The sequence below is a fragment of the Argentina silus genome (genome assembly GCF_951799395.1).
Source record: "Argentina silus genome assembly, chromosome: Y".
Taxonomy (NCBI): domain Eukaryota; kingdom Metazoa; phylum Chordata; class Actinopteri; order Argentiniformes; family Argentinidae; genus Argentina; species Argentina silus.
Window position 1 is genome coordinate 51,992,579 of NC_139654.1, and position 14,931 is coordinate 52,007,509.

The following is a 14,931-nucleotide window of genomic DNA, read 5'->3' on the forward strand; positions in this document are numbered from 1 at the left end:
GGATGTGACCCACTTGCAATCGTATATTGGGTTGCTTATTTTGGCAGGAGTGTACAAATCAAAACGTGAAGCAACAGAAAGCCTTTGGAATGCTGACACCGGTAGGGCAATTTTTCTAGCCACAATGTCTCTGGAGACGTTCCATGTTTTCTCCCGCATCATACGCTTTGATGACAGGGAAACAAGGCCGCTTCGACAAGAGCATGACAAACTTGTACCTATTAGAGATCTATGGGACAAATGGGTCAAGCGATTGCCCTTCCTTTACAATCCTGGCCCCCATGTGACTGTGGATGAATGTCTGGTTGCATTTTGTGGACGCTGTCCCTTCAGACAATACATTCCAAGCAAACCGGCAAAATACGGTATCAAAATATGTGATGCACAATCCAGCTATGCATGGAATATGCAGGTCTACACAGGACATTCAGCTGGGCAAGCACCTGAAAGAAATCAGGGCATGAGGGTGGTCCTAGACATGACTGAAGGACTGAGTGGTCATAACATTACATGTGACAACTTTTTTACATCGTACGCCCTGGGTGAACTGCTGAAAAGGAAGCTTACTATGTTGGGGACAGTAAGAAAAAACAAGCCTGAGCTTCTTGCAATGACGGACAGGAGAGTTACATCTTCCATGTTTGCCTTCACTGACAAAGCTGCTGTTGTCTCCTACTGCCCAAAGAAAACAAAGATGTCCTGCTGATGAGTACCATGCACAAAGATGCTGCCTTGAACAGCAGAGAAGACAGAAAGCCACAAATGGTGCTAGACTACAATGGGACAAAGGGAGGAGTTGACAACTTGGACAAGGTCACAGCCACATACAGCTGCCGACGTATGACTGCCCGTTGGCCCCTAGTCATTTTTTTCAACATCATTGATGTGAGTGCATACAATGCTTTCGTCATATGGAGTGAAACAAACAATGGGTGGAACGAGGGAAAGTCGACGGAGGATTTTCTTGGAGAAGCTTGGTTACGCGCTGGTGACACCTCACATCGAGAGAAGAGAGCTCCTTCCCAGATCACCAGCAGCTGCCTCTGTTGTAAAGGAGATTCAAAAGGAGACACACACCCCAACTACTCCAGTGCATCCAACAGCGGGCAGATTTTTAATGAGCACTTAATATCAACATAAAGCCCTGCAAACACCAAAACATAATTTGTTTTTCATTTTAGGTCAATGAATGAGATAGAACAGTGATTTGCATATTTCGCAATAGTCATATACAATCAATACTTGATGTATAAGGGGAGGTTGGGGGCAGTCATGTATTATTTACTGGGCTATAAAGATGGTCAGTAGAAAGGCCTAAAGTAGCTGAGAGAGAAACTTGGTTAAGACTTTCAGTTAAAATCATTTTCTGCATGTTTACATTGCTCGGGTAAAATTTACCCGAAACATCAAAGTTGTACGTTTATTTGAACATAATAGGAGGGTTAGGAAAAGTCATAAAAAATCTAGCTGAAAAAAGTATGTTAACCATGTTTTTAGAGACAGTAAACATTGAATCGGGTCAAATTGACCCCTAACATAATAGGAGGGTTAACATGAGTGTCAGAGTCCAATCCTTCAGGTCACAAAAAATGTAATGAAATGTTTTTTCACCCAGAATGAATCTATTTAACACAAATTCTTCGTATCATAAAAGTACCCCCATCTTCTGTTATCGGGATTTTGACCATGTTTATGCAAATTAAATCCAGTCTTCTCTGAAGGTGGAGTCAATACTGAAGGTTCTGGTGAATCTGTCTTTACTTTGTCTTCATTTTGCATGTGATGTCATCATGTTGGTTTGTGACATAATCACACATTCTGTGACAATGCATTGTCCATTGTCACCATGACAACTGCATGGAGCAAATGGAAAAGTCCTACACATAACAGACAGTGTCAATTACCTGAATAATAACATTTTAAAAGAAAAAAGAAATGTGTCCAGCATCTCTGCTGTACTCTACCTCCCCCCTCTAGTTTCTCATCTCTCCCACCTACAAGGACAGATCTAGGATCAGCTCGTCAGTTCTCTGAGGCTCAAGCCTAACTAAACTGGGGAACAAATTAAACTGATCCTGGACCAGAACTTAGCGATCCATTTGATCCTCTGAGCAGCACAGCAGGGTCTCTCCAGTGGCTACATGTCAGAGTGGTCGTTATTCACCACAGAGTTTGAGGTCTTGGTTCAGCACCGTAGTGTGATTAGGGTATAATAGTCCTGTAACATATTTCCTCATGTATATTATTTTCTCCACACAGAGGTTTCCTCAGACACGGAGCTTCAGGAGTTGGAGTGATGTCACCTCTTCTTCATCATCACTTCCTTGCTTGTTCAAAGAAATTAAAAACTTCTGTAGCTTTATAAAAGGAGCAGGGTTAGGAAATTGAGTTCAGTCCCCTTGAACACCCCTGATAGTAACAACATTTTTATATGCAATCTGAGTAGGACACAGCATTTTAGAAAGAGCTTTTTCTAGACCAAAATAGCATTTGTTAATGACCTAATTGTGTTGCAGTGAGTTGTGTTTAAACATCGATGGAAAATATGTGTATTATTGTGAGTGTCTTTTCCTTTCCTATACGCTTTTTAGAGATTTGCAGAAAATTCTGTGGACTGTAACAAATACTACATTGAAATAAATAGTTATAATTCAAAACAATATACAAATTCTGTCCTCATTAACTGTGTGAGAAAACAGGTCTTTATGTTTCTGGTAAAATTTGGGCACCAATTTGATTCAGCAGAATAGTGCTGAGCAGAACAAATTCAGAATACTTTACAATACTTCAGTATGATGTTTATTTTAGTGTGATTTTAACAAAGATTTTGAGAAAACTATAACTCCAGTATGGCAATGGCAGTCAATTTTCTCAAAGAAATGTGAATATTGTTGTTGAACAACGTGATTTCAAACTGTAAAAGAGCACTGTGGGTTGTAATGCAAGTCAACATCGTGTTTGACAGTGTAATGAAAGGTGAATATGTTTGGGAGAGAGGAGTGAAGGGTTATTTCACAATGAGGATGTTTGTAGTTTTCATTACTGCATGTATTCAGTGTTAAAACTGGAATGGGAGACTGTACACTGTACTATAATGATCAGACCTTTGTTTCTTTCTCTTATGGACTGCATCACTCGCTATTAGCAATGTGTCAAATTGATTGAATAAAACTCAGATAAAAGATTTATATTTGAAAATAGATTTTGTTTTTATTGAAATAAACACAAAAAACCTATGAGCTGCCTCCTACACACTGGGCAGCACACCCTGACTTTCCACAGATGGTAGGGCATCCACGCCAGGAGCTTGTGGGTGAAAAAGTGCTCTAGTGTTGGGGCCTGGTTATAAATGAGCACTGGTACCGGTGGCTCATACCAGAGCTTCAAGTTCGGCCGCAGCCTCTGGTTCTCCCACAGAGTGGATGCAATCCATCGCTGGTCATCTCATCAACTTCCGAAGCAAGGTTTGGGGAGGAACATTGTGTGAAATTGTATTCAGTGTGTATTTCAGAAGACCTTGTGGCCAACGGTAGCACGTCTTACTCCCGATCAGAAGGCTGCATGTTCATATCATGCAGGGTCAGGATGTTTTGAATATGAGCATGGAAGCCTTTGTCCAGCAGGAGGAAGAAAATTCCACTGACACGACATGGAAAAGCAGGATGAACAATCTCTTTCCGCTGATGTCGTCGATCTAGCAGCGAAATGGACTTCAGTCCAAACAAGGACTTGAATCCTAGCCCCTCAGATTAAAAGCCTGATGCTTTACCAACTGAGTTATCCAGACACTTGCAGTAAAAGCGATCACATGGTGTTCTGTTTCCAACTTTTGCATTCATCTCATCAACTTCCCAAACTTGGTTTTGTGATTCACATTGTCTGAAATGATGATGACATTGCAAGGACCTTGTGGCGCAACGGTAGCGCGTCTGACTCCAGATCAGAAGGCTGCGTGTTCAAATCACGTCAGGGTCAGGGAGTTTTAGTTGTGAGCATGTAAGCCTTTGTCCCCAAACGGGAAGCGAAAGCGCATTGTTAAGATACAGAAATGTAGGGTGCCCAATCTCTTACCATTGTTGGAGTAGATCCTGCAATGAAACACAGCTTTGTCCGAACAGGGACTTGAACCCTGGACCCTCAGATTAAAAGTCTGACGCTCTATCGACTGCACCAAAGCTGTGGAACAATAGTCTGTTCAGGGGGGGAAGAGGGTGTGAAAAAGGGGAAGAAGAAAAAGGAGAGAAAAGAGGGAAAAGAAAGAGAGAGAGAGAAATTGAGGCTTCTTTTCCATTATCTACTAGTTTATTTGTCAGTATGTATTCTAAACGATGGAGGCAGAGAGAAAGAGGAGATGGTCCTAATATAGGTGGAGGCAGGGCTGGAGGGGGACATGGGTAGTACAGGGGAAGGGGTCCTCATAGAGGCCGTAGCAGGGCCGGACAGGGACTTGGGGACAGGGGAAGGGGTACTCATGGAGGCTGTAGAAGGGCTGGAGGGGGACTTGGATAAAGAGGAGGGGGTCCTCATGGAGGACGTAGCACTGCTGGCAATACCAGCAGAGGTAGTAACAGGGCTGGACAGAGACTGTGAGGGAGAGGAAAGGTAGAGTACACCAGGAGAGTATATTGTGATTGTTAGGTTGATTGATATTGTGATTGTGCATGTATCTATGTGATTGTAGGCATAAGCCACATTAGTCACACACGAATTATACTAATAACACAGAGATATTAAGACGAACAAATCCATGTAATACCTCAACAGGCTTCCTAGCCACAAGGTTTGGTTTGGCTGCAGCACCAGGAGCCCCTCCAAACCGGGGTTTATAAAACTGAAGAGAATAATGGCAAGTGAAATTGGTCAGAATAAAATGATGACAAAACAGTGCTTCGATAAAATAGATGGATAACGTTTGGCAAAATGTTATGGAAATATTTACCATTGACACAGTCAATGTAGGCCACAGAGGACTCTGCACAGGCTTGGCAGGGACTGAGGCTGTGGTCTCTGCAGGGGCCGTGGCACGAGATGGAGCTGGACCCTGGACCATGGCAGCAGCAGGCACTGAGGCAGATATGGGTGCCGGTGGAACACTGGCTGGCTGCTGAAGACATACAGATACAACTGTATCAATTATCAATACTACTGATAATGGGATCTTTTTTCAGCATGACAAATAGTTACATCTGATGTCCCTTCATTACCTTCTGGGAGTGAAATCCAAAGACACAGCTCTGGCCCTGCAAACAGCGATGTCTGGCCGCGTGTCTGCACTGGACATTTCTCAATATGTAACCAAATGGTATGCTCAATGTCATGGCATATACAACCTAGCTTATATCTGTTTAATCTGTTGGTGTATTTCACAGACAAACTTTACCTTCTGGTACAGAGCATACCACCTCTTCTGACTGGGGGCTGGCCTGTCCCCTACATCAGAGGGCCAAACCCCAGTGGTGGCAGAGGTATTGAGGCGAGACAGCCACTCACTGTCCTGTCCCCCATGGCCCTGTGCTTCTTGGTCACCATCTGAGGCCAACAAGAGGAAGAATGTCAATCTAACTGTCAAAGTCTGTCATAGTACTAGGAGCAATACATCTAATTGTGAAAGTCTGTCATGGGACTAGTAGCAATATTTTATAATCAATCAAATCTGTCATCAATCATAAGCCTTTATCGCCATACACTTCATTGTCAATAAAAATGGTTATGAATCAAATCAATCTATCTAGAATGGATCACTCTCTGCAATATCTCTCTATAATGACACGACATAGCCGACAGTTTCAACATTTCAGCAGCAAACAAGTGACGAGCATATATTTCATCAACTAATATAAGGAAGTTATTCAAGTTGGTTTTAGTGACTTGACAAAGATTTTCAGCGATCGTACAGCTAGCTTACCGTAGGTAGCACTCGAACTCGCTCGTATCCGTCTCTCGTTAACAGCTCGTCCGACGCTGTGCTGACCCGGTAGCCTTTCCCACCGGATCCTTAAAGCCAGGACGTGAAGACCATAGAATTTTGCTGCTACCCGGGGCAACATCTGTTGAACCATTGAGCCAAAGGACTGTAATTTGGTGGACCCAGCTGGTGAAAGGTTTCATTAAAGGGCTCGTCCAGGATTTGAACGCAGGACCTCTCGCACCCTAAGCGAGAATCATACCCCTAGACCAACAAGCCACCTACTAACGGATGCCCCTCCCCCGCAATGGAGCCTCAGGTTAGGGGAAGTGTCCGCCCTGTCTGCATAAAGCAGGGAGTTTACTTCCACTGTGTGTGCATTGTTGTAAGATTTTTCTTGCCCCCCCCCCCCTCCCTTTTTGACAGAGTAATCCAGTCCATGAAAAAAAGGTGACAACAAAGACCCCGCAAAATGTTGAAATGGTGAGTCAGCATTTGTTAATGACCTAATTGTGTTGCAGTGAGTTGTGTTTAAACATTGATGGAAAATATGTGTATTATTGTGAGTGTCTTTTCCTTTCCTATACGCTTTTTAGAGATTTGCAGAAAATTCAGTGGACTGTAACAAATGCTACATTGAAATAAACAGTTATAATTCAAAACAATATAAAAACTCTGTCCTCATTAACTGTGTGAGAAAACAGGCCTTTATGTTTCTCGTAATATTGGGGCACCAATTTGATTCAGCAAATAGTGCTGAGCAGAACAAATTCAGAATACTTTACAATACTTCAGTATGATGTTTATTTTAGTGTGATTTTAACAATGGTTTTGAGAAAACTATAACTACAGTATGGCAATGGCAGTCGATTTTCTCAAAGAAATGTAAATATTATTTTTGAACAACGTGATTTCAAACTGTAAAAGAGTTGAAATGTTGAGCACTGTGGGTTGTAATGCAAGTCAACATCGTGTTTGACAGTGTAATGAAAGGTGAATATCTTTGGGAGAGAAGAGTGAAGGGTCATTTCACAATGAGGATGATTGTAGTTTTCATTACTGCATGTATTCAGTGTTAAAACTGGAATGGGAGACTGTACACTGTACTGTCCCCATGTGTTATTTGACTCTTACAGACCTAAATGAAATAAAGTAGAAAATTGCAAAATTGCATTTGTTAATGACTAACTGTAAATATGTAAAGTTGTACAGTACACATTTTTCTGATATGGGAGTACTGGTTCTAGTTTTCACCTGAGTGTATCTATTAGACAGGATGGATTATTCAGTGCTTCAGCGAGCTGGTTGACTCCTGAGTCTGTTAGGTGATTCCTGCTCAGATCTAGCTCTCTCAGGCATTCCGAGATAGAGAGGTTTGCATTCAGTGAAGAAGCCAGAGCAGCACAGCCTTCCTCAGTGATTCCACAGTTTGCAAGACTAGAATAAAAGGGGAGACATTATTATGTTCACACATTACAGAGCAGAAACCAAATCCATGCAACATGAATATATTATTAATGCACACTTGAATGATCTTGCTACTGGAATACAAGATAGATAAGCTAAACTTTGAAGTAGACATACTTCAGTTCCTGCAGATAACACAACTGTGACCTCAGGCCTTCGCAGAGCAGCATCACGCCTGAATTCAGCAATTTGCTGCTACTCATGTTCAGCCGAGTCAGGCAGGTTTCGGCTCCTAGAAATGCAGCCAGCTGTTTGCAGCATCCCCCTGTAAGGCTACAGTAGTACAAGCTCAGGCTACATTGGTAAGTCCTGGTGAAGAAAATGGCACTCTTAAAAAGCATGTAGTTTTGTGCTTTGTTGCCCTTTTTGGTCAAACTGAGAATTTGAAAATGTACATATATAGCGGCATAATGTGCATATCCTTGTAAACAAACGAAACGTAAAATAGATCCGTAAACGCCAGTACTCAACCTTCACACCAGATTTTATAAAGCTCTTTGTTTGAACCAAAACAGTGCTCTTCACTAAATGTTTTTTATCACGTGATATCATTCCTTGATCGCTACCGATATATCATGGCCATTGGGCACTATTTTAAAGCTCTGGAAGCTTTAACTTCATTTCATATGTGAAACACTCAGTTACAGGGTGAATTTAATACTCATGCCACACTTGCTCAGTCAACTTGCATCAGTGTACCAATGAGTTGATTGACTCCTTGGTCTCCTTGGTTATTAATGATTAAATCCAATTCGGTGCACAAGTCACAACTGCTAAACTTTATCAGAGATGTAGCCAGAGTAGCACAGGACTCCTCCCCGACCTTGCATTGCGAGAGCCTACAAAAAGAAAGTATTACTCTTTTAACACAGAATCACAGCATACATTACTGGAGGGGGGAGCATTACTTAATCTCAGTGGTTAGCATAAGTGATTACTTTCCGATGAAAGGTTGACTGGTTCATAACTTACTTTAGTGTATTTAGTCTTTCCTGGAGATATCCCAGTCCATGAGCAATTAAGGACACTCCATTTAAGGAATCTTCTAGTTCATTCAAGCTTAGATCCAGCTCTTTCAGATGGAGGTTTTTGTCAAGAGCTTGAGCCAGATATTCACAGCCTGTCTTTGTCACTCCACAACCTGTCAGGTTCAATCTCTCCAGTCTGCACTGTTTGGTCCCTAGTCCTAAAGAGAGCTCCTTCATCCCTGTGTCCCAGAGGCCGGAGTTGAATAAATTGAAGGTATCTGACACGTGATGTACAGACTACCACATGACTTCACATGGGCGATGACTGTCGGCTAGGTGGCTAGAACTCCTCTTTCTGTGAGTCACTAAACCCTCTGAGTTCCGTCACCATGTGAATACACTCATCAGGGAAGTAATCAGAAGTTGGTCTGCAGGTTAACCAGATGTGGGCAGAGGGAAGGAGACTCTCATAGAGAAATGCCTACTTTTCGCCACTAGATGGTGATGCATAACCATCACCGTCAGAGAATCAAAACAAACCACCAAAACACTTTTGTAAAAGAAAAAAAGAAAAAGGAAAGAAAAAAAACTATTTTTGTACTGAATGTATACATGTGGTGACTCATACAACCGTTGTTGTTTGAGTTACACGGTACTACTCCTTTCATCTTTTAATCTTGACAATCCAATCCAATTTTCACCTGTATCCACAAACTGTATCTATCGATCTGTCTGTCTGTCTGTCTGTCTGTCTGTCTATCTGTCTATCTATCTATATATCTATCTATCTATCTATCTATTTAATTTATCAATTCATCCATCCAACCAACCAATAAACCAACCAAATATTCATCCATCGATCTAACCCAGCAACCAAATCATCTTTATCCGCTACCATAACAAGCCTTTCTCATTTCCTTTAAACTACCAGCAAATCTGTCATCCAAACCATCTAGACTTTCTGAAACTTTTTTTTCCTGGTAAAATATAATCATTGCTTTGCGCGCAATGCCGCAAGTCATTTGAATGTTGCTATAGGCCTTTTATCAGAGCTAAAAGGGCTGTGCTTTTATGCATTTGATCAAATATTGTGTTTATTGGCTGTCGTGTCCTTTAGATATTTAATAGTTTGTCAAAACCACCCGTTAAATTAACAAATACATATTTTACATAACATGCTACAAGCCACAAATTTACAGAAAATATTACTATTGTTTAAATGAAAGTGGTTAAATAATTGTCCATGCTAGACGAGTGTTTGTTTCAGCCAGTTTTATGTTTATACATTTGCATCCTCATGGAAAGACGAAGTTTCTTTATAATAATAAAAAAAAAAGCTAAATATCGCTGCTCACGATGAATGACAGGCCCACGCGTCCCTGCCTCCAGCTGGCCGTGACGTCAGACGGTACACACTATGACGTAGGCCTAATAACAGTATTTATAGTGACTTCAGGTGAGTTTTGATCATTTGGTAAATACATTTCCACCTGATAGACACGCAGCTGTCGACTTCACCATGGAAGATGATAAGGTAGGCCTATGGATTTGTGACTCTGCAAAGTGGACTGCTTGGTTGCTCAGTAGTTGGTTATCTTATTCATGTTGATAGCCTCATCCCGATTTTTGACGTTGATAATTGAGTTGATAATTTTATTGTATTGTATAGTACCGTATAGTCAATTTTGCATTTTCTTGGTGGATGATTAAACCAACGTTAGGCCGATGCGGGTTAAGGTAAAGAACCGGTCTAAATCAGACAGTGAATCCATCGTCGTGTTTGACGTTTTACGTGATATGTGATTTTCTGACTGAAATGATGTATGATGACTGAAAACGACAGTATATTCATTGGTCATTGTATGTATGTATGTATGTATGTATGTGTGTATGTGTATGTGTATGTGTATGTGTGTATGTGTGTATGTGTGTATGTGTGTAAGTGTGTAAGTGTGTAAGTGTGTAAGTGTGTATGTGTGTGTGTGTGTGTGTGTGTGTGTGTGTGTGTGTGTGTGTGTGTTTATGTATGTATGTATGTAAGTATCGTATGTATGTTTGTATTGTACTGCTATGTATTGCTACAGGCGCTCTATTCAATGATAACTTTGTAGAGTTACTGTTAGCAATGACAGTGCATTGAAGGGACACTGGAGGTATATTGTGCAATATCTCTGTTCTGTCTGAGGTATCCAAGAGGCCTGCTCACCAAGTAATACATGTCACAGAGGAGTTGGCGGTGGCACTGAATATGAAAATTCATATTGTGCTAATTTGTCCTAATCTGGTCGTTTCAGAGCTTAGACAAAAATGTCCAGGAAGATCATCAGAGCATTGTGGAGGAGGAGGTGAAGCAGGACCTCCCCCATGTGATGGAGCAGATGAGTCAGGTCACAAAGAAGAAGGTCAAGGTGAGAGAGAAGAAATCTGGGTTCTTCTCTCTGTACACTGTAGATAAACCTGCCTCCATGCCGTCCATGCTGTGTGACGTGGACACTGAGAGGACTGGAGGCCGGGGGACACCCCGATCGTCCTCCTCTAAGTCCACCCACTCTGCCACGTCAGACGGAGGCTCCCAGAGTGATGCAGCGTTCTCTCCTGGAGCACTACCAGGAACCCTCATCCCCTCTGAGTGGCCAAAGGAGAGCTGTTGCCCAATCATGAGGAGTTCTAGAATTGACACCAGCGACTCCACCAATCAGCCTGATGTGTCTGTGGATGACACCGAGCAGCAAAACTCCTCCATGACAGTGACCCCCGACCCCACAGAGGAGCTGAAGCAGCAGCCTGCCAGCCCTGTCCTCTGCTCTGTGGCAGACCCAGCCTCCAGCAGCCTAGAAAGGATTGATGAGACACCCTCCCTCCCTCATCTGGCTGTGGACTCCACTAGTGATTACAGCAACCTAGTCAGCTTGCTGCTGGTGAGGTTACTGTCTGACATCAGTGCCTCCCAGCTGGTGGATTCAGACATTGGCAACAAGGCCCGAGGTCTAGCAGAGAGGATCCTCCTAGAATTCTATGGTGCCTTAGGCCTCCACAACTTAACATACCCCAGGGACATATTAATAAGGAGAATTTACACAAAAGTGTACACGGTCCTTCTCCAGGAGTTTGGCTCTGCTGATGTGCTGCAGGCTGCTCTGACCTATCAGAGCCCCAGCTTTGACAGAGCATTGGTCAGAGCATTATCGAACGAGCTGGTGAGAAACTTTGGTGAGGTCAGACCATCAGCGACCAAGGTGGAGTCCTCCTCAGCCACTGGACTCAGGGGTGAGATGAGTGGAAACTCTCTCCTCCCACAGCCTGGTGTGAGGATCAGCAGGAAGAAGAGTTCCTGGTTTCTTTGTGGGCTTGGAAAGGTATGTACAGTATATACACTTAACTCTTCATTCATGTTTTTTGGTAAGTTATCTCTACTTTTTGTTTGCTGTTGGGTTGTGTGTGAATCGATCTAATGGTGTTCTTATTTGTCATCCAGAAGTCAAAGAAGGGCACTAATGGCAACCAGTGCCCTCCGAAACAAACCCGGGACCAGGTCCCTGCTGCCAATCAAGCCGGTAAGTTATAAAGAAAATGACTCTACTTGTTGGAATTGTTTGTACTTGTAAATCATTCCAATGTATAGTACTTAACTATATGGTAACAATAGCCAATGTTAACCCTAAGGATATTAAGTCAGTTAATTATAATAATTATTTTCTTTCTCATACAACTTCAAGACCAAGACCAAGATGCTGTGACGTCCTCCCAGGGAGAGAGTGGACCCTCCAGCTCCAGAACATGCCAGCCTTCCTTCCTGGCCAGACTGTTTACCATGGGCAAAGCCATGGCTAAGCCCTTCATCTCCACCAAAAAGACCAGCAAGCCTTGAACATGGTTTTCGTTTAGGAGTAAAAAATATTCTATTTACATTGTCTGTGTTTTCATGAAATAAGATAAGATACCCTGACATACTCGGAAAAGAGAGAGAGACGCGCGCGCTCTCTCACACACACACACACACACACTCTGATTGGCTCTAATATCCAGCCCTCTGATTGGCTCTAATATCCAGCTGTCTGTTTAATATCTAGCACTCTGATTGGCTAAATCAGAGGGCTGGATATTACAAGGCAAACAAGTAGTTAACTACTGAAAACACTACGATTGGAATTTAGTATAAGTACCATCAAGCTACAGCAAAATGTCGTTAAATTAATAGTTGAGCTACATGTAGTGGAACTACTCCCCAACACTGCACAGTACTAAAAACCTTCAAGCCTTACCATGACATCACACAGTTGAAGATAAAGTTCTCATAAGGTTCATTGGCTGTCATAGTATTAACTATTCTTACATTTCACATTCTAATCTACACACATATTCAACAAATGAGCAAGAAAACACACAGCAAAGACATTTTGAAAATACACATTTGGAACTTTATTTGCAGATGGGTCAATTAAGCAAGAGTTTAAATCATTATATAGTGCCGTCAGGGTAGCTGTGAGTATTACAAACATACCTCATTAGCAGTCAATCAGTGACTCCTTGACCACAGATATAAACTGTAATAATAAAATAATAATGAAATAAAATTCACTGTAAAAAATAGAAATGCACTAAAACAGTTGTTACTGTCATGCACATCTAAAAGTGACTGAAGGCACAGAATAAACTGAATCTGGTTTATCAAGTCTTCCATCTAAATTAAACATTTCTTTATTGTAACTTATTTACATTATGGCATTCTCTACAGTTGACCAGCAATTGAAAAATGCTTTTAATTTTTTTTTGCAGAATTGAAACGTCGTAAAACAAGAGTAGCATCCTGAACATATTACAAATGTTGCAACATATTCATACATTTTAAATGACAGTGACAACACTAAAAGGTCCCGAAATGTGATCAGTATTGCCACATTAGTATAGTATTTAACAGTCTTTGTATCAATCAACTCAGTAGTCAGAATCCTCCTGTCCAGTAGAGGGGAGCAGTGGCTCTCCCATGTCGTTCAGTGGCTGGCAAACCCCACAGTTGAGCAGCATCTTCACTCTGGAAGTTCATGTTTGTGAAGTTCAGGTTCAGGTTCCTAAAAGATTTCTGGGATCACCACACCAACTTGCTTAGAGGGTGTTTTAGTTTGTCACGGTCTGCCTCAACCACAATGCTGGAATGAAAAAGAACAACGTTACAAAAGAATATTCCACTTGCCTGAAATACACCATGGGACATATAGGCCTACATATACTAATTATGCCAATGTAGACAACAGCCAAGTTCTATCAACTTTGAATTTCTGTTTGCTTTGGCACTAATATTCACTCTCCTCAACACTCTTTCTGTTTGTTTTGTTTTAACAGAGCAAAATAAGGGTCAAGCAAAAGGATCCACACGTACACGCACATATACCTGCTGTGTCGCTAATAAGGATAAACAGGGTGAAGAGAAGAGAGGAAGAGAGGACATAGAGCTGTGTATTATAGAATCACATAGAAATACACTAGAAAAGCATGTAGAATGTTACATATTTTATAAATAAATATTTAACATGGAATAGGAGTGACAAATTACTGACTAGTTTACGATGTCAGACTATATACCAAAAGGCAAATGGGCAAGACAAAATAGAACAGGAATGACAGAAAACAATTCATGTTGAGTTCCTCATTAAGGCAATTTTTTTGAGTGCTTTGTTTTGACACCAATACTCACTCTAACGTCGTTAGGTTGAAGTATGGGTCATCCAGGATGTCAACAAGCAGCCTCACTCCTGAAGGTCCGGGTCGTTCCCCATCAGATTCAGCTCTGTCAAGTGTTGGTCCTCAGAGCCCAAGCCAAGGTCGAAAAGCTGTCCTCCTTGATTCCACAGCATCTCAGCCTGGAGTGGGTGGAGGGTAGAAGCTCTGCATTATTTTTTCTCATTAATTACATTGAGCTTGTTGAAAGCTTCATACGGTTGTAGTAATGACTAAATGTTTTATGAATATAATTTGAGACAATGTGTGACAATCATATTCTGTCATTAGGAAGTGTCATTGTCACCATACAAGTGAAGTGCAGTATCAAAACCATAACTATCAAATAAATGACAATGTCTTCATATTGCAGCGTGGTAACCTTTGCACAGAGGTCCAACTCTGTCAGTGGTGAGTGGTCTGTGCGAAGGGCTGAGGCGAATGCAGCGCAACACCTTTCAGTCAGGTCACGATAACTCAGCCTGGGAGGTGAGGGCGGCGTTGGGATAATAATATGTTTATACAATTCTGTTCGTGAAAGTTATTACAACATTTCTGCACAGGTATAAGAGTAACTTCATGTAGGTGGGAGAGGATATTTCATCTTACCATTAAGCAAAGTATACAGTACACATTTTTCTGATACGGGAGTACTGGTTATAGTTTTCACCTGAGTATCAATTAGACAGGATGGATCTTTCAGTGCTGCAGCAAGCTGGTTGACTCCTGAGTCTGTTAGGTGATTCCTGCTCAGATCTAGCTCTCTCAGGCATTCAGAGATTTGCATTTAGTGCAGAAGCCAGAGCAGCACAGTCTTCCTCAGTGATTCCACAGTTTGCAGTTGCTGATATCGGCATCACAAACGTAATTTGTTTA

The 14,931-nt window shown here is 41.7% G+C and overlaps 1 protein-coding gene across 3 annotated transcripts; it reads right to left on the bottom strand.

Annotated features, from left to right (window-relative positions):
- Window positions 1-3,190: 3,190 nt before the first annotated feature.
- LOC310824197 (uncharacterized protein) lies at window positions 3,191-6,169 on the bottom strand. Of its 3 annotated transcripts, none has more exons than XR_014555004.1 (5): window positions 5,906-6,169; window positions 5,381-5,529; window positions 4,940-5,101; window positions 4,757-4,831; window positions 3,191-4,191 (listed from the first exon to the last, which is right to left on the bottom strand). XR_014555004.1 is itself a non-coding variant. In XM_083697008.1 (5 exons), the coding sequence occupies exons 1-5, from the start codon at window positions 6,057-6,059 to the stop codon at window positions 4,159-4,161; spliced, it is 576 nt and encodes a 191-aa protein (XP_083553134.1). In that variant the 5' UTR covers window positions 6,060-6,169; the 3' UTR covers window positions 3,191-4,158. The 3 variants fall into 3 exon arrangements, 2 of the variants coding, with proteins under 2 accessions (XP_083553134.1, XP_083553133.1); XM_083697008.1 differs by having other exon boundaries at window positions 4,940-5,104; XM_083697007.1 differs by having other exon boundaries at window positions 3,191-4,831; window positions 4,940-5,104.
- Window positions 6,170-14,931: the final 8,762 nt, after the last annotated feature.

Bases quoted from the DNA above. Each gene is read 5' to 3' on its own strand.
- LOC310824197 (XM_083697007.1), bottom strand. From the start codon at position 6,059: ATGGTTCAACAGATGTTGCCCCGGGTAGCAGCAAAATTCTATGGTCTT. The intron at 5,105-5,380 runs GTAAAGTTTGTC...GTATGTCTTCAG, and splicing joins GGTATGCTCTGTACCAGAAG to CAGCCAGCCAGTGTTCCACC. The intron at 4,832-4,939 runs GTAAATATTTCC...TATTCTCTTCAG, and splicing joins CTACATTGACTGTGTCAATG to TTTTATAAACCCCGGTTTGG.